The sequence below is a fragment of the Vulpes lagopus genome, chromosome 8 (assembly GCF_018345385.1).
Source record: "Vulpes lagopus strain Blue_001 chromosome 8, ASM1834538v1, whole genome shotgun sequence".
In the NCBI taxonomy this organism is placed as follows: Eukaryota; Metazoa; Chordata; class Mammalia; order Carnivora; family Canidae; genus Vulpes; species Vulpes lagopus.
The window spans coordinates 123,892,316-123,914,192 of record NC_054831.1 but is presented as its reverse complement, the minus strand read 5'-3'; the positions used below and the strand labels follow the sequence as shown (position 1 = coordinate 123,914,192).

Below are 21,877 nucleotides of genomic sequence, written 5' to 3'. Positions count from 1 at the left end.
TTGGCAAGAATGTGGCATTTGTCACCTGTGTGTCTCTGGCTGCACCTGAGGGGGCTTCTACAAGGGGATTGTAGACAGTACAGAGATCTAGGGTCAGGGCTGGGCCCTCTTACTGCCCCATCTTCAGGCCGCAGTTAAATCAGGGATGGGCCTGATGATGTGAAACTCCTTTAGCTCACAGAGGCCTGGGCCCATCCCCAGGAGTGCAGGGGACGATGTTCCAGGTCCTATGCCCAGGGAGCCCTGTGCTCTATGGGGGGAGCTGGGATGGAAAGGAAGAGGAGGAATGAGCAGCAGACGGGGAGGAGGCATAGATTCGTTAGCTCAGCAAACACTCATTGAGCACCTACAGCCTATGTGCTAGTGGCTGTTTGGACAAGACCAGCATGGAGGTCCACGCAGCTCTGATTCCAGCAGGAAAGGCAGGAGATGAACAAGGAGGTAAACAAATAAACGCACCAATATTTGAGAGTGTCTTGGGATGTTGGAGAAAACAGACGAAGGCCAAGGTGCAGAAGATGACTGGGTTGGTGGGTAGGGCGAGGGGGTGGTCACCAGCACTTTAGAGCAGGTGCTTAGTGAAGGTCTGTCAGAGGAGGTGACATCTGAGCCGAGAGCTGGAGGCAGAGAGGGACCCAGACAGATGAAGGGAGAACTGGCTTCTCCTACCTGCTTTCTCCCTCCTCCTCCGTACTGGGCATGTCCACAGTTTTTAAAACATTTCCTGCCTCTGTCTCTTCTGCTTTGCTCACAATGGGCCCTGAAAACCAGGAGGGGTGAATTGAGGTAGCCCCAGGTGCAGCTGAGGAAACTGAGGCTGGGGGGGAGGGGCTCATACGGCTTGATGCCCGAATGCCAGGAGCAGAGCTGGCCCCCGCCCTGGGCCTGGTGTTCCTCTGGCCGCCCCGTAGTCCAGCTTGTCCTTCCAATGCCCAGGTCTGGGCAGGCTGCAGCCAGGGGGAGTCAGGCAGTGGGCACCGTTTCTCAGGGGTCACGGGGCTGGAAACGTGGGCTGCTGGGCAGGGCCGGGGAGGGGCAGCAGCTCGGGGCTGGGCGGGGGGTTGGGGGGGAGTGGGGGGTCCAGAGCGGAAGGCGCCCAGCCCTGATTGGAACAAGGTGGCTGCACTGGGAGCCCAGCCTGGTTCATTGATCTTGCCCGGTGTTCCAGCCACCAGGCGGGGCCAGCGCCGGGCAGGCTGCCGGTTTTCCCAGGTGTGGGGACACCCTGGGGGAATGGCTTTTCATGTGGTCCTGGGGTAGGCATGCCACCCAGCACGTGGGGGAGGCCAGGGCGTTGGGGGCACGCTGGCCGTCGGGGCGGGGGTGGGGTGTCCTGGAGACTTGAAATCCCACAGCCGGCAAATGTCAGGCTCCTGGCGACAGGGTCACAGACTTGAGGCTCCAAGACTGACAACGTTAGAATCCTTGTCACTGGAGCTCATGTTAATTGGGTGCTCCCTGTGTGCTCGGCACGGTCACTGTCACCATCACCCTGCCCGCAGAGGTACGTTTTACAGTCGTCCCCACCTCCAGTTGCCCAGACTGAGGCTCGGCAGGGGAAAGTAACCTGTCTGTGGCCACACAGTTATGAGGGCTTTGTCCTAGAATATACGATCCCTAGAATCAGAGGGCCTTAGGGTACGGGGATCACAGCTGGTCAACACCGGGAGGACCTTGAAGATCCTCGAGTCCAACTCCCTTATGTGGGGGAAACAGGTCTGGGGAGGGGACGTGGCTTCCTGAGGTCACAGCATGGCCAGTGGCTGAGGTCAGGACTCACCACTCCCCTCAAGAGCTTGGCTGGTCCTCGAATGCAGGGTCGAGGCCACTTGGGCCCTTTGACCCTCAGTTAAGACCTCTTCTCTCCTGTTTTCAACCTTTCTGGTAGGTAACCAACAGTTTCCTGGTAGCCCACAGGAGGTTATTTTAAATAGTTACTCGAATCCCTCATATTGCAGGGAAACTTTCCTTCTAATCTTGTAGGACTTCTGGGAGGAAGTCTGCTCTCCGATGCAGGAGCAACTGTCAGCTTAGCAGAACAGATGGCATTAGGGACAGGGCTTGGGGAATTGAGGGCCATGAGGTGGGTCATCAATCAGCCCTTTGGGATTCTGCATGACCAGCACCCCTTCTATCTCCCCATCCTCATCCCCTTCCACTTGCCCCTCCAGCCACACTAGCTTCCTTGCTGGTCCTTAAATACCAATCGTACCCACACTGCAGGGCATTTGCACATACAGTTCCCTCTCCTCGGAGAGCAACTCACATTCTGTCTGCCTGGCTCCACTCACCACTTCATTCAGGTCCCTGCCACCCTGTGAAAGGCCTCCTAGGAGCCCCTGTAGGTCAATAACGGTCCTGCAAAATGTCCACATCCCAAGCCCCATAATCTATGAATATTCGACCTTACACGGTAAAGTGGACTTTGCAGATGCGATGAGGGTTAAGGACTTCGAGATGGGGAGCTTACTCTGGGTTAGCAGGGTGGGCCTAGTTTTTCACAAGGGTCTTCGTGAAAGTGGAAGGAGGAGGCAGGAGACGATGGTCAGTGGATGATGTGATATGGAAAACTGGCAGAGGAAAGCGGGTGACCTTTGGAAGCCAAACAAGGCGAGGAGATGGGTTGTCCCACGGCCTCCAGAAAGAAACGCGGCCCTGCCTGCATCTGATCTTAGCCCGGTGAGATGGCCACAGGACTTGTGACCCCCAGAACTGTAAGATAATACATGCGCGTTGTGTTAAGCCATGAAATTTGTGGTAATTTGGTTTAGCAGCACGAGGGAATCAATATATCCCTGTTCCTTGATTTATACGTCTTCGGCACCTTCATCATTGCCTGATAAATTATGCCTCTACTTATGAACTGTCTCTTTTCCCCTGTGGAATGTCGACTTCGGGAGGGTAGGGTTTTTGTTTTTTTTTTACTTGATGCAGCACTCCCAGTTAGAGTTGCCAGATTTAGCAAATAAAAATACAGAGCATCCAGTTAAGTTGGAGTTCAGACCAACGACAGACAATTTTTTTTGGCATAAAGGTATCCCAAATATTGCAATTATTTATATGTCTGAAATTCAGATAATCTGGGTGTCCCCTATTTGGTCTGGCAACTCTATCCCCAGTGCCTAAAAACGTGGTTGGGTACATACGAGGGTCTCAATAAGCATCTGTCGAATGAATGAAATGCATAAAAGAATGAATTAATATTAATTTCTAGCTTAAGAATACTTTGGGTTTCCAGAATGCCTCCTGGGTAAAGTGTAAATACTAGCAAATAATCAAAGCAAAGTATGTTATGGCCCTGCCTACACACCTGGTGCTGCTCTGAGTACATTGCAGTTGTTGCCTTGCTGGGTTCTTGCAATGACCCGATGAGGTCATTAGCTCATTTTCCAGGAAACTGAGGCCCAGGAGGTTTTGCAGCTTGCTCAGAGTCCCATGACCATTGAGTGGCACAGCCAGGCTACTCAAAGCCCTTGAAGAACCTGGCTCACAGAACATTCTAGTTTTATTTCCTGACACACTTCCCCACACACAGTAGATCCTCTCTAACAGCCCGTGATACCTTTGCAAGTGGTACCTGCCTCCATTCTGGGGCTCCAGAACTCCTCCTTGTGCTCTGAAGCCCTGTCCTAATTTCCCCTCATCGTGAAGGGAGTGATGATCAGACATGATGCTCCTGGGAGGCCTCGGCCCCTCTCTCTTCACTATTCCTGTGGCCCCTCGTCTGAAGGCATCATAAAGACTTACCATCATGCCCTTTTCTCCCCCAGACTGTGATGTCCCTGAGGTCAGAGACAGATCACTTTCAGCTCTGGCTGTGAGGCTTGGAGCCTGGCTCTAGGGAGGTGTCTAGAAGCATTTGAGAATGAATGGATGCATGGATACACGGATGCATGGATGGGTGGATGGATGAATGGGTGGATGGATACATAGATGGATGGATGAATGAGTGAATGAGTGAGTGAGGGAATGAATGGATGGATGAGTGAATGAATGAATATCCATCTTTTTCACACTGGGCCTCAGTTTTAAAGTCTATGAAAGGACAAGAGCAATTTCTAATCCCCCTGCCCCATCTCTTAAAAACACATTTTTTTTTGATTATAAGAATAATACACATTCATTAAAGAAAAATTGGAAAATAATACAATTATGAAGAAGAAAATTAAAACCACCCATAATCCTGCCACCCAGAACAATTGTTAACATTTTGGTTTTTGGCCCTCTGGTACTCCTACTGTATGTACAGATTTAATTTTTTCTCACCTCCCCCCACCTCCTTCTTTTCTTTTCTAACATTGGAAACACATAATACATGCTGCTTTCAACCTGCTTTTGAAGCGCACCAACACGTTGTGTGCGTTTCCTGCCCCGCTTGTTGAATCCTCTCCCCATCGGCAGGGCATGTGTCTGTGCTGTCCGGCATGGGGTGGCACGAGAGGTGGGGGGAGTGTGAAGACACCCCCACTCCCCCAGCTGGACCACCGTAGTGTTCCCTCCTGGCCAGCCTTTTCGGGTGTTTCTGCATTTGTTATGAAGACACTGCTGGGAACACCCCGGTATCCACTGCTTAGCCCCATCCTAGCTTCCTCCCTGAGGACCAGTTCTGAGCCAGCCTGTTCCACTGGGCTGAAATACCCATTTATTCAGCCATTTGTCTACATTATGGTCTAAGGCTTATGGTTTCCATCCCAGATAATCAGTTCCAACCAGAATAGCCTCACAGATGACCACGATCTGAGGGTGCTTGTGACCTCGGGCGTGTGTAGACCTCATGCTTGTTAATAATTCGCTACCTGAGCTCACCATGTACCAGGTCTGTGCATCTCAGTGTGTCCTCACAATCACTCTCGAGGGCAGAGGATGGCTGTGTCTCCTCTTACAGATGAGGATCCTGAGGGTCTGAGAGCTAAGTGGCTTGGCTGAGGTCACAGAGCAGGGAAACAGGGCACCTGGGATCCGCCTGAGGTGAGCCTGACTGCCCCACCCGCCAGGAGCCACACTCATGTAGACCGCAGATTCTGCTCCAGGGAACTGTGGGCTTTGTAATCTGGGGATGTGAAGACCCTGCACCACTATTTCTGCTGCTTGCTCCCCGAGGGTGGCACAGTCCAGCATCACTGGGAAGCAAGCTGTGGCCTAAAAGCTGGTGGCCAGATCCTGTCCTATGTCCTGACTCCACTGTGCCTGGTCTCCATCTGTAAGATGGGCGAGCAAAGACTCATATGACAGCCCCCTGGGCTTGAGGCTGCTTCAGCAGAGTGGTGGTGATGCTCAGTGCTGAGTCAAAGGGAGAAAGAACTGGGCAGATGGGCCACCTCACCAGACAGCAAAGCCTAGTCTTGGGAGTGGGGGGTGGTGTTGGAGTGAGCAGGTCTGAGTACTAGGCTGGGCTAGGGGGACCTGACAGGCCCAGATGGAGCCTGCCCCCCTAACTCCCCCCCGCCCCAGCCCTGGCAGATGGGAGGCTATTTTTTAACTGACCCCACAGGAAGAAGAGGCCAGAAATGAGTTCAGGGGGTTAACCCAGGTCCCTAGGGCCCCTTCCTATTTGCATCCTCTTTCCCCTACCACCCAGGGAGCTGTGTGGACTTCACCTGGAGCTCCCTGAAACCTTCCAGAGCTCCCAGAAGATCAGAGTGCTGGAGCTGGAAGATCCCCACATGGCCCTAGTGAGATGCATGGGAAGCTGAAACGCCCAGAGCCAGCCCTCCTTGTTGCTACCTCTGCTGTGCGCTTCCACAGAGCTGGGCCACCTCCTCCACTGCCACCTTCCTGGGGACCCTGGGCAGCACCTCTCTCTCTCAGCTTCAGTTTCCCCACCTGTCAATTGATGGGTCCCCTGTTGGCATCTCTGAGGCCTCTCCTAGCCGGGAAACCTTGTTCCGGGCCAGAGCCTGTACCCTGTCCCATCGGTCCCAGGTTCCGTGAGGCCTCATCCCTCAAGCACCAGCCCAGGGGACTGGGGCCATTGGCAGGTGTCTGGGGACTCCCAGGAAGAGGAGGGACTTCCTGGCCAGAGAAGCAAGACCAGTCTGGGTAGGGGTGAAGCAGCTTCCCCCTGCGGCCTCCCTCAGACCACATTACCAGGTGTCCCTTGGTCCCCATGGGCAAGGGTTCCTGAAAAGTCGGGGTGTCTGTTGTAGTGGGTGTGGCCCCTCTTGTATGTCTGCCTGTGTGAGCATGTGCATGTTCCTGTGTGCACAGTGGGGGTAAGTGAGTGTGGGGTGGGGGTCATGCGCACACAGGCGTGGGTGCCTAAGGTGGAGGTGGGGCTTTGCTGAGCTGTGACAGGGGCCCCACCACACCCAGGCGTCCGACCAGGAACCCATACCGGTGCTGGTCTGACCTGAAGGCTGAATGCCTGTGGGGGAGGGGGAGGGGCCCAGGGCAGGGGTGCATGCCCTGGAGGGCACAGGGCCCAAATGCTCTTAGGGCCTCTGTAGGCTGGGACCCCAGGGAATATTTGCCAGAAGCTGACTCTGACTTGCCTCCATTCATTTATTGTCTTTAAAACAGCGCTGTTCACACACAGCATTGATTGGATCCCTCACGCAACACACCTCTACCCCCGTGATACAGCTGGTTTGACCCTTGAACAATGGTGAGGGGTGGGGGTGTTGACCCCTGTGCAGTACATAAAAATCTACATATAAATTTTGACTCCCCCGAAATTCAGTTACTATCGACCGGAAGCCTTACTGATAGCATAAACTGTCAATTAACTTTTTGTATGTCACGTGTATTCTATACAATAAAATAAGCTGGAGGAAAGAAAATGTTATCCAGAAAATCATAAGGAAGGGAAAATATTTTTACAGTGCTGTATTGTGTCTATGGGAGAAAAAAAATCCATATATAGGTGGATCCTCGAAGTTCCAACCTATGTTGTTCAAGGGTCAGCTATGACATGGCCACCCTGGAAACAATTAGGAAATATAGAAAAATACCCAAAAAACGTTGAAGCCTGAAATCTGAGAGCCAGAGGGAATACTTTGAGCATCTTTGAGGAGGTAGAGGTCTGCGGGCTTCTTAATATAGTATTAATTCTCACACGCTGAGCGTTTCACATGGGCTGCGAGCAGAGCTGAGCACTTGAAATACTGTCTTAGTAAATTCTCTGTCCTGTCATTCTCCCCATTGAGCAGATGAAGAAACTGAGCAAGAGGGAGAGTAACTAGCCATAGGGTAGGGGAGTGAGCGGCGGAGCAAAGATGCCAGATCTGGCTGATTGGAAAGTGCAGGTCCTCTTAGTGTCCATGGTTCGGCTCCCTGAGCAGACTGTGTTTGCTCATTCATTCCTTCAGCTCTATTTCCTGAGCCCATCCTATGAGTTAGATCTAGGCCTAGCATGGGGGGCTCGGTTGTGAACAAGATAGACAACGCCCTAATCTGAACCTCCTAAATGGTCCCAAACCGAGCCCCAACCATGACCAGAGCTTGATCACAAGTTCAGGTGGTCACTGACTAAGCCAGAGTCCTGCCTCCCCCAAGTCAGTAGGGGCCCTATGAGCTTTTATCAGCCACCATGTGTCTAAATGCCCAGGTGAGGTGCCTGTATGACCAGCCCACTGTCCACTATTCTGGGCCAAGGGCTTGGGCTCGAGTGTCTCCTGGGGCCTCGGGCTGAGTGTTGTCCTGGGGCCTGACCCAACCAGGGAGGGCATAGAAGCCCAGGTCTCCTCTTGCCTTAGCTAGGAGGCAAGTCTCTGCTCAGGCTATGGGGCCACCCTGGGAGTCTGAGCTGGTGTGTACCTCTGAGCAGCCCCACGCGGCATTTCCCAACTCAGGTCAGCCACTGGAAGGGCTTGTGTGTCCCCAGGCCCTTGAACTGGGTCTTCTCTTCCTGATAAAGCCCAGGACGCCCCAGGAGACACTATCATTCCTCCTCTCACGAGGACAAAAGCAACGTGGTAGGTCTAGTCTGGGCTCCCTTGCCACGTGTGCTCTATTTTTGGGGGCCCCACATGTCCCCCCAATCCTCAGGCAGGGCCAGCTACCTATTCTATGGCATTCAGTGGAAAATGAAAATATAGGGCCCCTGTTGAAAAAGCAGAAAAAAAAAAAACCTCTTGGCTTTCTTCCATGATATCTCTGACTTGTCATGATGCCTGTATTTTCTATTTATTGTTGCAGTCCCTTGGACATGGGGACCCTCACAGACATCGGGTTCCCCCAAACCTTGATGTATGTATGGGTCATGTGCACCTGCCCTCCCCATACCCACATCACTGCCCACAGGGTGGGCAGCACTGAGCCTAGGTGCCAAGTCCCCACATGCACCTCTGTCTCATCCAACTTCACTTACAAAGCACAAATCCGAAGATAAAATTATTAAGAACTTCAAGATGGCAGCTGCAGAGCATTAACCCAAGTGTGGGGTCCCCTTCTGATCTCGGAGCCCTATGTCCCCGTCTTGGGTTGGAGCCTGAGAAGCTGGCCCTGCTTGCGGGAGGGACCCAGCTCAGACATGAGGGTTAGCCACTCACCAGCAACAAAGCCCCTGCCTGCAGGGGTGCAGAGGAAGTGTGGGGTGTGTAGCACATCACATGTATTCAGGAACTGCCTTTTCTGCCCCAGGCTGTGCCTGTGGAAGGGCTGGGCAGAGCCTGGGTTTGAACCTGAGCTATACCGCGTATAAGCTACGTGAATTTAGACAAGTGCCTTCACTTCTCTAGGCCTCGCCGTCCTCCTCCACAAAACACAGACGAACACTCTGAGTCCATAGGGTTGTGAACGTTTGCAGGGACGTATGTAAAGTGTCGAGCCCTGTTCTGGCACAGTCAATTTCAGAGGTGACTCAGGGCAGAGGAATGTACCACCAGGCAAGCGTGGGGGTCTGTAAACAGGGGAAGAGGCCTGTCTGTGTGCCTGTGCCCCCACCCCACCCCGCATGGGGCACCTGAGAGGGGAATTCCAGGGGACTTCTGCAAGATGCCCAGGCCAGTAGGCTTGGACATGATGCTGGATCGAGTGATGCTGCACTGGGTGGGAGGGACCCCTAGGAAGGCTAGGGGCCCAGGGAGAGGAACCCAGAGGGAGAGGCCCCCACCAAAGTGCTCGTAATGCCATTATGGGAAGGATAACCCAAAGCCCGGCCAGATGAGAAAGAAGCCATTTGCTTGGGCCACGTGGGGACTGGGCTAGCCACGTGACTTGGGCCTGGCTTGTTGGAGAGCTTTCCAAGCTCAGCTTCGGCCATCTGTGGGGAGCCAGAGTCCAGGCTCCCTCTGGGCCTCAGTTCCCCATCTATGCACTGGTGGGAGCCAGGGCCACCGTACATCAAGTGCTTTCTGAGTGGACTCTGCAACTGTGCTTTACGAACCTCCCCTCTTTGGTCCTCGTATGACAACTGGCCCATTTCTCAGATGAGAAAACTGAAGCCCAGTTTTGACTCACCCAGCAAGAATGTGGCAGAGCTGGTTCTGATGGGTGGGGCTTGTGGAAGTGCCACCAGCCCTTCCCAGGAAGGGGACCAATGGAAACAAAGGAATGTTCCTCGATGGAGGAAACCTTGGTGAGCTCATAGCTATGGTGCTGTGGTGAGGTGCACTGGCTCTAGATGCCTGCGGGTGGAACCCCAGCTGGGTGAATCTGGGCAGGTGGTTTAACCTCTCTGGCCTTCAGTTTCTTCATCTATAAAGCTGACTTAATTATAGCATTTATCTCATAGGGTTGTGAGGATTTAATGAACAGAGATATGTAAAGCATGTCGTGCCTGGCATCAGGAAGAGCTGTGTGTAAGTGTTTGCTGCTAATATTCTAACTATTTAGGAGTTGAGAATTGGTATAATTCCATTTTCTAGACAATTTTGCATTTATTAATCCCAATTTTGTACTTTTCTTTTTTGCATTGAGGACCCAGCTAATTTCTCTTTCAAGTCTTAAACAATTTCTTCTGTCCTTGTAAAAATAATCCCTGCCCCCCCCCCCCCCATGGGGCCTGTAGCCAGGGTAGATGCAAAATCTCCCTTGGAGTAGTTTACCCCAAAGTGGGCTCCTCAGCACACCAGACTGAGGAGGAGCCTGTGTTCATTAGCATATTAAAGGCTCTGAAAAGTCCTGCAAAATCCTCTGTTGAACATTGTTTGATACAGCCCTCCCCAGTCTTGTTTGGTCACAGAGCCCCTTTATTTCTGCTCAACACCTGACAACATCTGCTGAACACACGGTGGGAGATGCCCCCCTCATTTCCTGGTTTCTAGGAAATGGCAGGCAGAGCCGAGCGAGAACTGTGAGTAATGCCCCTCACAGAGACGCGTGGTTACACCCCTGCAGAAATGATCTGCACTAAAGCTCTTCCCTGATCCACTGGTCCCCTGTGCCCTCACCTTCACTGCCCGATTCAGTCCCCACAGCAGCCAGGGGAAGTCAGAAGCATCAATATCCCCATCTTACAGACGAGGAAATTGAGGCTCAGGGAGGTTAAGTGGCCAATAAGTGGCGGATCCCGGAGATAAGCCCACAGCTTCTGATTCTAAACCCCACGTTCTTTTTCTGAACATTGATAGGAAAAGTAAAAATAGATCTCATTCTGCCAGAATCAATCTTCCCCAGTGATTTGCTTTTAAAAATCTAAAGTGTTTCCCCCCCATACATTGAATGTATTACAAACTTAAAAATCTTTAGTAGCTTTTTTCTGATGACAAAAGCAATCCATGCGAATGGAGTATAATAAGATTGTTCAAACATGTTGGGAAAAGAAAAAGTCCATAATCTCATTCCAAGAGATAAGCTGGGTTAGCAGTCGGGCATCCGCTCCTCTACATCTGCGTGGTCCAACAGGATAGCTGCGGTCCCCACGGGGCTATTTAAACTAAAATGATTAAAATGAAATAAGATAAAAAATTCAGTCCCTCAGTTGTGCTACTTGTGAACTAGGCGAGCACATTCTCAGTTCGGCCTGTGCAGGCATTCATGCCGCAATGAGCGGCACACACATAGAACATTTCCAACATCAGAGAAAGTTCTGTTGGACAGAGCTACTCTAGACTCCTCCTAGACAGAGCCTGATGTACACGCATACTGATTATTAACATTCCTGATGAGGTTCCTGATTATGTGGCATGGGTCTGCATGGCCTCAACCCATGGAGGGAAGAGGCAAAAACCAGACACAGGGAAAAATAGTCTGGAAGGAAGTAGATCAAATGAGAGTGGTTTTCTTTGGGTGTTGACATCATAGTGGTTTTTTTTTTTTTTTTAAATTTCCTAGGAGATATACAACATAAGAGGCAGGTGGGGTGGGGATGTTGATGAATTCATGTTTTCCCTAATGCTCTTGCTGCTTTTAAAATCTTTAAGGTATGGGGGCACCTGGGTGGCTCAGTGGTTGAGTGTCTGCCTTTGGCTCAGGTCGTGATCCTGGGGTCCTGGGATCGAGTCCCACATCAGGCTCCCCTCAGGGAGCCTGCTTCTCCCTCTGCCTGTGTCTCTGCCTCTCTTTCTGTGTCTCTTATGACAAATATAATCTTTAAAAAAAAATAAAATCTTTAAGGTATGATCTTACCCTAGGCTTAATTTATTATTGTTATTTCTTATATTGTAGACTCATGAAGAGTGGAAGGCTGCACAAGTTCAAGGAATAAAAGACAAAAGAAGGAAAGGCAGACAGAGGTTTATTCTTAGGCCCAGGGCCCTCCCAGCCTAGGACTGTTGTAGGCGGGGCTGGCTTCTTGGGCCCATAAGCCATGCAGTCATCGAGCCTTGCTTAGGAGAACCCCACGCTGGGTTTAATGTTCTGTGATTGCCATCCTGAAATCCCTAATGAATTTTGCAAGGGGCCCTGCGTTTTCCTTTTGGGCTGTGCCCTGCAAATTGTGTCGCCGGCATGAGTGCTGGGATTCTCCCCTAGATGGGTCGCATTTTGACTACTCTGAACCATGGCCCTTGTCCTCAGCAGACCACAGACATGCCCTTCCATGGAGCACTCACGTTACGTGCCTGAGAACAAGTATGATTTGGTCTCTCAGATGTGTGTCTAGAGAGTGACAAAAAATAGGGCTTATGAGTGGGTGCGGGAGGGCCCCTGTGGTCTCTGTTCACACACGTACATGGGCTCAAGGAGCACGTCAACACTGGCCTATTTCAGAGGCGGCCCAGTGCATCATGGGATGTCCTATCCCACATCACTGCCTAGCTTGGATCCTGCCTAGAGTCCTTGCACGCCAAATGCCATACCCGACCTTTGGGCCCAGCCTACCTCCCCTCTAGTCTCTTGTCCTACAACCTCTCCTCAAGACCCTAAGCACTCCCATCTCTAAGAAACCCTTTCTATGTGGTCCTTCTTCCATTCCTTAGCCTACACCATTAAGTCTGCCTGGACCACCAATATTCCTTCCTTCCCAGACCTGCTCATCTCAGACTCCACCCATACTGCGAAGTCTTCTAGAAGTATTTGAGAAGGACCTAGAGGTGCGTTGGCTGCATAGAAGAGGATATGAATCACTTTGCCTGGGGTGTCAAGGAGGGCTCCATGGAGATGGTGAGTCCAGGCCTTGAGGAAGAATAGATGCCTGCCAGGTAGAAGGAAGAGCTTTGTTGGGCTGGCTTTGACGTCAGACGGAATCTACATGCGTTTGAGCTTCACCAGCTACCAGCTACAGGTCCTTGGGTGAGTCCCGTCCCTTTCCTGGGCCTAGTTTTCCCATTTATAATAATACCCCTACCACATGGATTATTGTAGAGATGAAGTGAAATGAGACACCCTTGCAAAGGAACCGCCACAGCGCCTGGCACACAGTAAGTCATCAACAAATGTGGCTCCCGTATCCCTTCCTCATTGCCTTCTCCTCCTAAATACTACTTTCATCAGGCCATCGCTGAGTCTGTTCATTTACTCATTTCTGCAACAGAGGTGGGGATAGCTTTGATGAAGATTTAATGGTGTCATGGGAGCATTTATGGAAATCCTAGGGGGCTGACATTGATAGGAAGGGCATAGGCCAGAGGGGTGCTGGCTTATCTCACTGGGGCATTTTGCAGAGGCAAACTCTTTGCCCTCATCACTGGGACACTGGGTGCAGGAGGATGGGTATCTTTGCCTCTTATTGGCTCCTATATCCTCAGTTCCTAGAACGGTGTGTGACATGCATGCAATCGATACTCAGTAAATGTCCGTTGGGAGATCAACACCACCAACTGGTCCACATCCCATCCCAAGTCCTGGGCATTCCGGGAAAACTGCAGATTGGGACCACAACAAAGGCCACAAGCATTTCCTGAGCACCTGCTGTATGCACAGCTCTGCTCAGCCCAGGGCAGACCCTTCCTCTATACCCTATAGAGGTAGGACCCTGGAGTAAGATGACAGACACTGTGATTTTCGAGAGGAAGAGAAGGGGGGTGGCTAGTGAGGCCTCGGCTAGCAGGAAGCCCAGGTCAGTGTTTAAAGGTTTAGAAAACAGGCAATCACCAAATGATTAGTGACAAAGCCTCCCTGCCATAATTGTGCCATGTAGCATTAACTATGACATTTTAGTGGTTTACTTCCAGTCTTTTTTTCTAAAAGCTGCCTGGTTCTCAGAGGTGGCTTCCTTTCCTCTTTGGAAGGAATTTGGCTGCTCTATAGGAGGAAACAGGCTCTCCCTGGGGCCCCCTACTGCCCCTAACGTGGGGCTCCTCTCTTGAATTTCCTGGACCTGACACAGCTTCCTAAGATATGAGGGTGTGCAGAACCATGGGAGGGGCTTTGGAGGCCTCCCCTCCATGGGCAGGGACAGGACTCAGGTCCACTGAGGGAAATCCTCAGGGTGGCGGGGCCTTCCTGGGGCTGTGGGATATTGGTGCTGAGCCACAGAGCACCCAAGCAAGTTGAGTTTCAGGCCACCAAAATGGACCTTTCTTCTCCCCACCCCCTAACATTTCACCCTGTTTTCCATTTGCGTTCCCTTAATACTCTCCACTCGCTCTGCACCTGCCACCTCTCTCCTCTAAGCAAAAGTGAGTACCTGGCTGGCTCAGGCAGTGGAGCATAACACTCTTGATGTCTGGGTTGTGAGTTCGAGCCCCACATTGGGTGCAGAGACTTTCTAAATAAATAAAAACATAAAAAATAAAGCACAATAAACAAAGGTGAGCAGACCAGGTGGACTCACTGCTGCTAAAGTATGGTGACTATAGGGACCCAGATGGGCACCCCGGGCTGAGTGCCCAAGGTGGAATTTTAGTCACCAGGTCACACAGTGAAGGATGTTTTGAGGGGGACCGACTTTGGTCACCCTGCAAATTGTAAGTTATGGGCATCCACCCTTTCCGCCCACACGTAAGTCTGAACCTTTTGCCAAAAACACTTCCCAGACGCAAAAGAAAACCCCAAAGAGGAACCTAAAACTTCACGCTGGTGTGCGATTGGACAGGAGTGCTCAGGCTCCCACCAAGCAAGCGTTTCAAAGAATGAGCCAGACGGCAAAGGGGGAAGTGAGGAGGCCCCTTGGAAACCTCCCATGCTGGTCAGTCCTGGTTCATTCAATCACTTGCCCATTCATCCTCCCTTTCCTCCACCCATTTAGCAAGAAACGCTGGGTGGTCCTTCTCCACAAGTGGGGGGTGAGTGAGGGTGGAGCAGGGCACTCCCAAGGCCTGGAGGGGACAGGGGAAGGACCCAGAGTGGGCAGCCAGGAAGCTGAGCCTTGAGAGGAGACAAGCAGCTGTCTCACTTTCCCTATTCTGCTTAGAGTCAGACAGGCTCTCGCCGAGGATGGATAGGGGTGGGGAGTGGGGGATTGAAGAGCAATAATTTCTAGCATTTATGGACGGCTTGATTCTGCACCAGACCCCGCGTTAAGCACATAACATATGTTCTCATTGAATCCACCCAGCAAGCTTTGAATTGGCTACTGCTTGCTCTCCCCATTTTAAAGATGAGGAAACTGAGCTTAGAGGGGTGAAGCACTTCATCTAAGGCCACACAGTGAGGAAGTGGCACTGCCTGGCTGCGGCCTGGGCTGGTCACCACATGTCATGTTGCCCTGTCCTGAAAGAACGTCCCCTTCCCACCACCTTCCCAGAGAGCCCTTGACAAGGGGCCTCATAGTCCCTCTATGGTCTCCTCCTCCTTACCCCTCTCCAGCACTGAGAAAACCAGACGTCAGAACATCTACCGTGGAGGCGCAGCGAGTGGCCAAGCCCAGCCGGAGACAGACTCTAAGTGAGCCCTGCTGCCCACCAGCCGCACGCAGGGCTCCAGGGCCCGTCCCATTCACTCTGTGGAAGCCCCCCTGGAGGTCAGTGCTCCCAGCCCCAGCCCACAGAGGAGGAACCTGGGCTCAGAGAGGTGCGTTAACGTGTTCCCTACAGAACAGCTCACACCTGGTCAGTCGGACTCCTCAGCTACGTGCCAGGCGGAAGGTTTGTCACTGGGTGGACAAGAAAACTTGGCTTCTTGCTGCTGAATCCGACCTTCCACAAGACCAGACGCCCCTTTGGACCTCAGTTCCCCCATCTATAAAATGAGGACGTGGCACTCTCTGTCTGCCAGCTCCAAAATCTGCCTGCACTGGCTCCTGTTTCTGGCTCTTGTGACTTCTCCAGGTACCAATGGGACTTGCTCCCACCCCGGGCCTCCTATACCCAGCGTCCTCCCTCGCACAGGGTGGGCTGGGGGCTGCTCTGGGGCGGTGCTCAAGGCCAATGTCAGAGGGCCTGAGTTCTGCTGGGGGCTAAAGCTATTCCTCCCTCCCTCCCTCTTGCCTTCCCCTTACTTCCACCAAGGAGGGCAGGATGCTGGGCACCAAGGCTGACCCTGGGGCTGAGAGCTTGGAGGAGGCCAGGGCTCCTTGGTGGTTGCAGGTGGTCCCAGGCGAGACTCCTGGCAGAGGGGGTGTTTGAGCTCAGTTTCGAAGATGGGGTGAGACTCCCCAGTACCCGGGGGCGGGGCACACTCTGAAAGGTAGATTGAGGAGAGGGCCTGCAGACGAGGCATCTCCGGGAGATGGAGACGGGCATAGGGACTCATGTATCAGCTGCTGCCCTGCTCCAGCGCCCAGGCAAACTCTGAGCCCAGGCCTCAGTTTCCCCACCTATTGAGTAGTCTGAGCTGGCTCAGGGGCCAGGTTGGGGTCAGAGTTTGCTGCTCTCTTCTGCCTCTCAGAGCCTTCTGGAAGGTCAGGTTTTCAGGGCCTGTTGTCCAGGGGCATCCTTCCCCCTGCTCCCCTCCTCTCCATACACTCCCCCCACTCCCTCAGGTAACCAAGCAAGCCTCAGCTTTGATGCGGCCACTTCAAGCCTCAAGGCCCAGGCGTCAATGGGCCCTCTATGTGACCGGTGGGGCCGCTGGGGGCCGCCCGCTGCCGTAGTGGGCGTGGGTAAGGCCTGGACACACAGTCCCACTGTGTGGGGCCGGCTCATGCCAGCCCAGACCCTGCGGCCGGTGGGGGGCTCCCAGGAATGTCTCCCTGGGGGGCACTTTGGACAGCCAGGGTGGTCTGGGGAGACGGGTGTGTGCAGGGCGGCCTCAGGAGCCACCGTCAAAGGGGCCTAGCAGACGTGGCGCCAGGTAAGCACCCTAGTGGGCGCGGGATGGCTGGCGGTCCGTCTGGTTACCCTGTTCATCTCCCAGGCTTGGGGGGGCAGGTGGGGGCGGCTGCCATGGGCGCAGCACTCAGGGTGACCAACTGTCCTGCGGTGCCTGGGGTTTGGGGCTTTCAGTGCAAAAACCAGGAGAATCCCCTGTTGTTGGCTCCTGCCCAGAGCTTAGGAAAGGACGGCGACTGACCTCCCTGGTCTGGGCAGCTTCCTCCCTGTCCGGTGACCTCTGAGTCAGACCATCCGGGCTAGGTCTGCCCGGCGCCATTTTGTCCGCCCCCTGCCTCCACATGGGCCTCCTCCTGCCCGAGAGGCCATTTTCCGTTTCTCCCAGGCGTCTTCAGGGGAGGAGCTACCCTCCGACTACCCAACCATTGCTAAGAGAATCGTGGCCAGACTGGAGGCCCGACAGACTGGAGGCCCGACAGACAGGTTGTCCGTCCACTTCAGCACTTCCGCTCGCTCTGGCCATTGGGTGGGTGGGTGGGTGGGTGGGGGTGCCCAGGGTCATCTCATTCCTGTCTCCACCTTTGGCCCAGGCTGTTCTCCCTCCTGGGATGTCTTCTCCCCCTTTGTTGTTTCTTCACCCAGCAAGACCCAGCCTGAGTGCCACTTCTCCGGGAGAATTGTGCTTCCTTCCCCCGGGGGTGGGCTAGACCCCTCATCCCCCCACCCCCTTAAAACATTGATCACACCCCAGTACAATTTCCAGTTTACTTATCTCTTTCCACACCTTGACCTTGAGCTCTTCAAGGGCCGAGAGCCTGACCCAGTCTCTCTCTTGTATCCGAGATCCCAGCCAAGACCAGGCTCGTGGAACTTCTAAGAATGAGGACATTTATGGGGCGTGGACTCTGTGCCGGGCTCCCTGCTCGTTTCATTCTCTCCAGAGCCCCGTGAGTTTGGTGGAATCATCATCCCCGCTTTACTGATGAGAAAACGGGCACAGAGAAGCGAAAGGACTTGCCTGAGGCTACAGAGGGCCAACGTCCGATTCCAGAGCCCCAGCTTGAATCTCCACCTCTACTCCTTGATAAGCGTTTGTGGAATTACTGGATGAATGGAAACCTTTGCCTCCCCAGGGTCTCCTAAATCCCACATGTTACAGTTCAGGCCCATTTCCTCAGTCTCTTCCCCAGAAGGGAACGCTTCCTCAGTGTCCCCAAGGGGAGTGCTTTTGCCTGCGTGGGTAGGTCAAGGGATGTGCTACGAGGGGGGTGCCCCAGAGAAGGGCCTCACGGGCAGTTTAGGACAAGGGTGCTGGCCTTCCATGGAGCTGTGGATGGGCCCTTGGATGTCCTCAAGGCCGTTGCCTGTGCTCGCCAGATGGGGAGACCGAGGCCCAAAGAGAGGAAGAGCCTTGCCCATGGTCATGCCGTATGTCTGAGTCAGAGCCATGAGGCCTCAGAGTCTCCATTTGTCAAAGAGAGGAATAAATACCCTTTGTCCGGGGGCTGGTCCCCGGCAGAGGAGGAGGGGAGGAGGAGGAGGAGGGAGAGGAGGAGGAGGAGGAAGAAGAAGAATGGAGAATTGCTGGGGGCCCAGGGGGGGTCCCTTTTGTCCTCTTTCCTCCTCACCCTCTACTTCACAGTGGGAATGGAATGGCTCTCCACCCTCTGCCCAGACCTCTTCTCCAGAGTGAACTGAGGTGCGTTTTGGATTTGGGAATCCCTGTGCTTGAAAGCTCCAGGGGTGGGGGTGGCAACATCCTGAGCCCCCCTGCAGAGGGACTGGGGCAGTCGGCCTGGAGTTCCCACTTGCACTGAATTCAGGACATCTGTGGCCTGGGGTGGGAACACATGACATTGTTCCCACAAGTCGCAGGTGTTCTTCGGTGTCGTTAGGGCTGTCACAGAGTATCTGGAAAAGCCATTTACGCTCCTCACCACTGTGTGGTGGCCGATACCGATCACCCAAGGTCTCTGCGCTCCGTATGTCATGACAGAGGCACGTGGCCACAACCTCACCGCTTGCTTTTTTTTTTATAGTTGGATTCCCGCATTGCCATAGATTTGGTTGCCTGCATCGGCCTCTGGATTTGGGTTTATGCATCTGAATGTGATTCTGAAAAGAAGTCTAGGGACTTCCTGAGGCTCTAGAAAGATCTGTGGTTCAGAACAGGTTAAAAACCCCGCGTGGGGCAGTGGGGATCCCAGTATTTTATCCAACCCAGAGGCTGGACCTCTTTGGGGATAGAATCGGCAGCTGCGGCCCTGCAAATCTCGGGGGACAGGTTTGGGAGACAGATCCCCCAAAGCAAGTATGCTGCGAGCAGACACGGTGGACAGAGCGGGGCCGGAGAGAAGGGGTCAGTCAGACAGGGTATGGACAGACGCCTCAGCCCCCGGACATGGAGCCATCCCCGAGGACCCTGGCTCACAAAGCATATCTGTGTCCCTATTGGCCAGGAATCAGCCTCCTGGGCACACACTGAGCCCAAAGCCACCCGCTCTCCTCTCGCTCCCCCTGTTGCTCCGTCTGCCATCTCTCCGGCCCTGTGGCCTCAGGAACCCATCTTAGGTGGCAGCTCCTTAGGCCCGTCTCCCCAAATTCCTTTGTTTTAAACACTACATTTCCCCATCTTGCTCACGGAGGGAGAAATACAGATTACAAAGACCCAGCAAATGGTTTTTATAAACTCTTATTTTCTTGCCACAGACTGCCTTTAATTAGCTCCGGGGACTACAAAGGGAATAGAGTTATAATAGGAGCAGCTTGAAGGAAGGAGCCACGGCTGTCAGCTCCCAGACCCGAGGCTGCTGCCTGTCACCAGCCACAACCAGGTTTGGCGGGAGTGCATCCGCCTCGGGGACGGCAGCCCCCCTTCCTCCCCCACTCAGTTCCCATCTGCCCCCAGACAGCCTGCCTCAGCTTCCCTCCAGGGAGGAGGAAGGCGCCCCACCTCAGAGAAGCCCTCGCAGAAACCTTTAAACAACAAGCGCCTAAACGTGCTCCGGTCCCTGCCCAGAGCTGGCCGCCCAAGGACTGGCTCGGAGTCACTCGGTTGGTCAGCGGTGGGACTGGCCGATGGACAGAAAGGCAGACAATCGGACCAACTTCTGTGTCTCAGCTGCGCACTTCAGCTGAGACAAGGCGACACCAGCCCCCTAACCCTTGGGGTTTTAGATCCCATCCGGCCCCTCTATTCTGGAAGAGACCCTGTCTCCGTGTATAACGCAGTGGCACTGCCCTCATACACAGCCTATCCCCAGCCTCAGACAACCCAAATGTCACAGCCTGGGGGGCCTCCGTTTGGAGCACAGAGAGGTGACATTACTTGCCTAAGGTGGCTGGCAAGGTAGCCACTGACTTGGGACTCAAGCTCAGGGCCTCCTGACTCCCAATTTCAGGTGCCACAGCCCCATCTGGACTCCTGCTGGTGAGCAGAGTGGGTGCAGGGGTTGGGGGGGGGGGAAGGAAGGCAGCAGGGGGTTGTCTGAGGCCAGGGCGCATCAGCCCTAAAAGCCAGGCAGAGGCAGGAAAATTCTCCCCCTGGGTTCCAGCCTCCATCAGAGGTTCCAAGTGGGGGATCCTGGAACCCTATCCTTGTTGAGGGATGTAGCCCAAACATCTGGGTCACTCTAGGCCATGAATAGAGGCAAAAGCCACGCAGAAACACTTTCTTCCCCCCACCCAAAACCTGTGGCCAAGTCTGTAAACCTTCTGCAGGCCTGCTCCCCCCGCCCCCGATGCTTACCCAGTTTCAGAGCACCCCAGAGCTATGCAAGTTGTCGACAAAAGCCTGTAGCCACCTTCTCCTCCCTCTGCCTCCCTCAGCCCAGGAGGACTTTGGAAAGTCTGGGAGAAGTCCTCAGAAAGATCTGCAGATCCGTGGCTCTTGACAGAAGCTGGCCTGGCTCTGGGAGAACTGAGCATGTCCCAGAGCCCCCGTCTGCCTGAGCTCAGGTGGAGGGTCTGAGCTCTCCGGGTGGGCCAGGGGCTGGGGCTGCAGGGCCCGAGGGCCCGAGGGCCCCGTCAGTTAGGCAGGAAGCCTCAGGTCACAGGAAGACTCTCCATGTCCTCTCCACCCCAGGAGCCTTCCAGGTCGGCCTCTGAGGTCTTAGGGCATCCATTCCCCCCCAACCACTTACTGTCTCCACCACCTGAGGGTAAAAGTCCCACAAAAGTCCACCCCAGGAGACCACGGAGGCCACCAACCCCTCTTCCCACCTCAAGCTTTCAGGAGTCAGCAGATTTAGGTAGGCAGGCCACGCACTTGAAGGCAGCCAGGGTGGTCGGTGGAGGGACGCGGTCCGGGGCCTGGCCACAGCTCCCCACCCAAAAGGATCAGCCCAGGGCCCTGGGCAGTCATTACTCACCGCGGATGAAGGTTGGCGAGTAGGTCGGGAAGGAATCGAAGATGCTGTTCGATGCCATGCCCCTCTCTGAGGAAGGCGAGAAATCAGACCTTCAGGGGGTTGGCTTGGGATTGACTTGGTTGGCTGTTGTTTTATTTTTTCCTAGCTACTTTTGAAAATAAAAGTGGGGGGTGGGTAGTGGTGTCGCTTTTTGTTTTTTTGTTTTGTCTCTTTTTTTTCCCCTATTGCTACGAAAAAGAAAAAAGGAAAGAACGCGAGAGTGTGTGTGTGTGAGCGAGAGAGAGAAAAAAAAAATCCCCAAGGAAAGTAAGTTTCTGTTTGTACCCAAGAATTTGGATTCCCAGTCCCACAGGAATGTCTAGCCACAAATTTTCAACAGAAGCGTATGCAGAGTGTATCATTAGATGGCGGGAAGGGGCCTTCAGCAGCCAGGGCGGAGGAGCTCGCAGGGCAGCGAGAGCAGAGCCAGGCCCAACATCAGCGCCACGGGGAATGAATGAATGAGCCTCACCCCCAACAGAGCCCGGGCTCCAGTGGGTGCGAGGGCGGCCCGGGGGTGGGGAGGACCAAGAGCCAACCAGCTCCCGCGCAGGGCCCTGAAGGCGGCTGAGGGCCTGGCCTTGTGGTTCTGTGGTTGAGGGACCAGGCCTTCACAGTGTCAACCCAACCTCAGCTCACAGGATGCAAGAAGGCAGCTCGCGGCCTTGGCCCATTGGCTGGGCTGTGGTCACCTGGGCGGTGACGTCACGGCCTCTTAGAAGATTTTGTGGCTGCCTCTCTCTTTTTGGAAAAGAGAAAAAAGAGAGAGAGAGAGAGAGAGAGAGAGAGAGAAAGAAAGAGAAAGAGAGGGGGGGGAAAAGTGGTGGCTTTTATTTGTGGGGCTGGCCTCAGCACGCGGCCCGGGAGCAGAACTGAGAGAGTTGGAGGGGGTGGCCGGGCGGTGGTTTGGATCCTGTAGGAGACTCATTTTTAATTAAGGCCAGTGTTGGCCTGGGCGGGCTGGGAGCCCCGAGGGCCCTGGCCAGACCCACCAGC

General features: G+C 53.9%; 1 protein-coding gene across 1 annotated transcript in view; it reads right to left on the bottom strand.

Moving 5' to 3' along the window:
* Positions 1-20,947, bottom strand: part of RUNX3 (RUNX family transcription factor 3) — a 59,599-nt gene extending 38,652 nt beyond the window's left edge. The window contains exon 1 of the mRNA XM_041768322.1: positions 20,843-20,947. Within this exon, the coding sequence (XP_041624256.1) occupies positions 20,843-20,900 (58 nt within the window). The 5' untranslated portion in view covers positions 20,901-20,947. The remainder of the gene's footprint in view (positions 1-20,842) is intronic.
* Between the last annotated feature and the right edge of the window lie 930 nt (positions 20,948-21,877).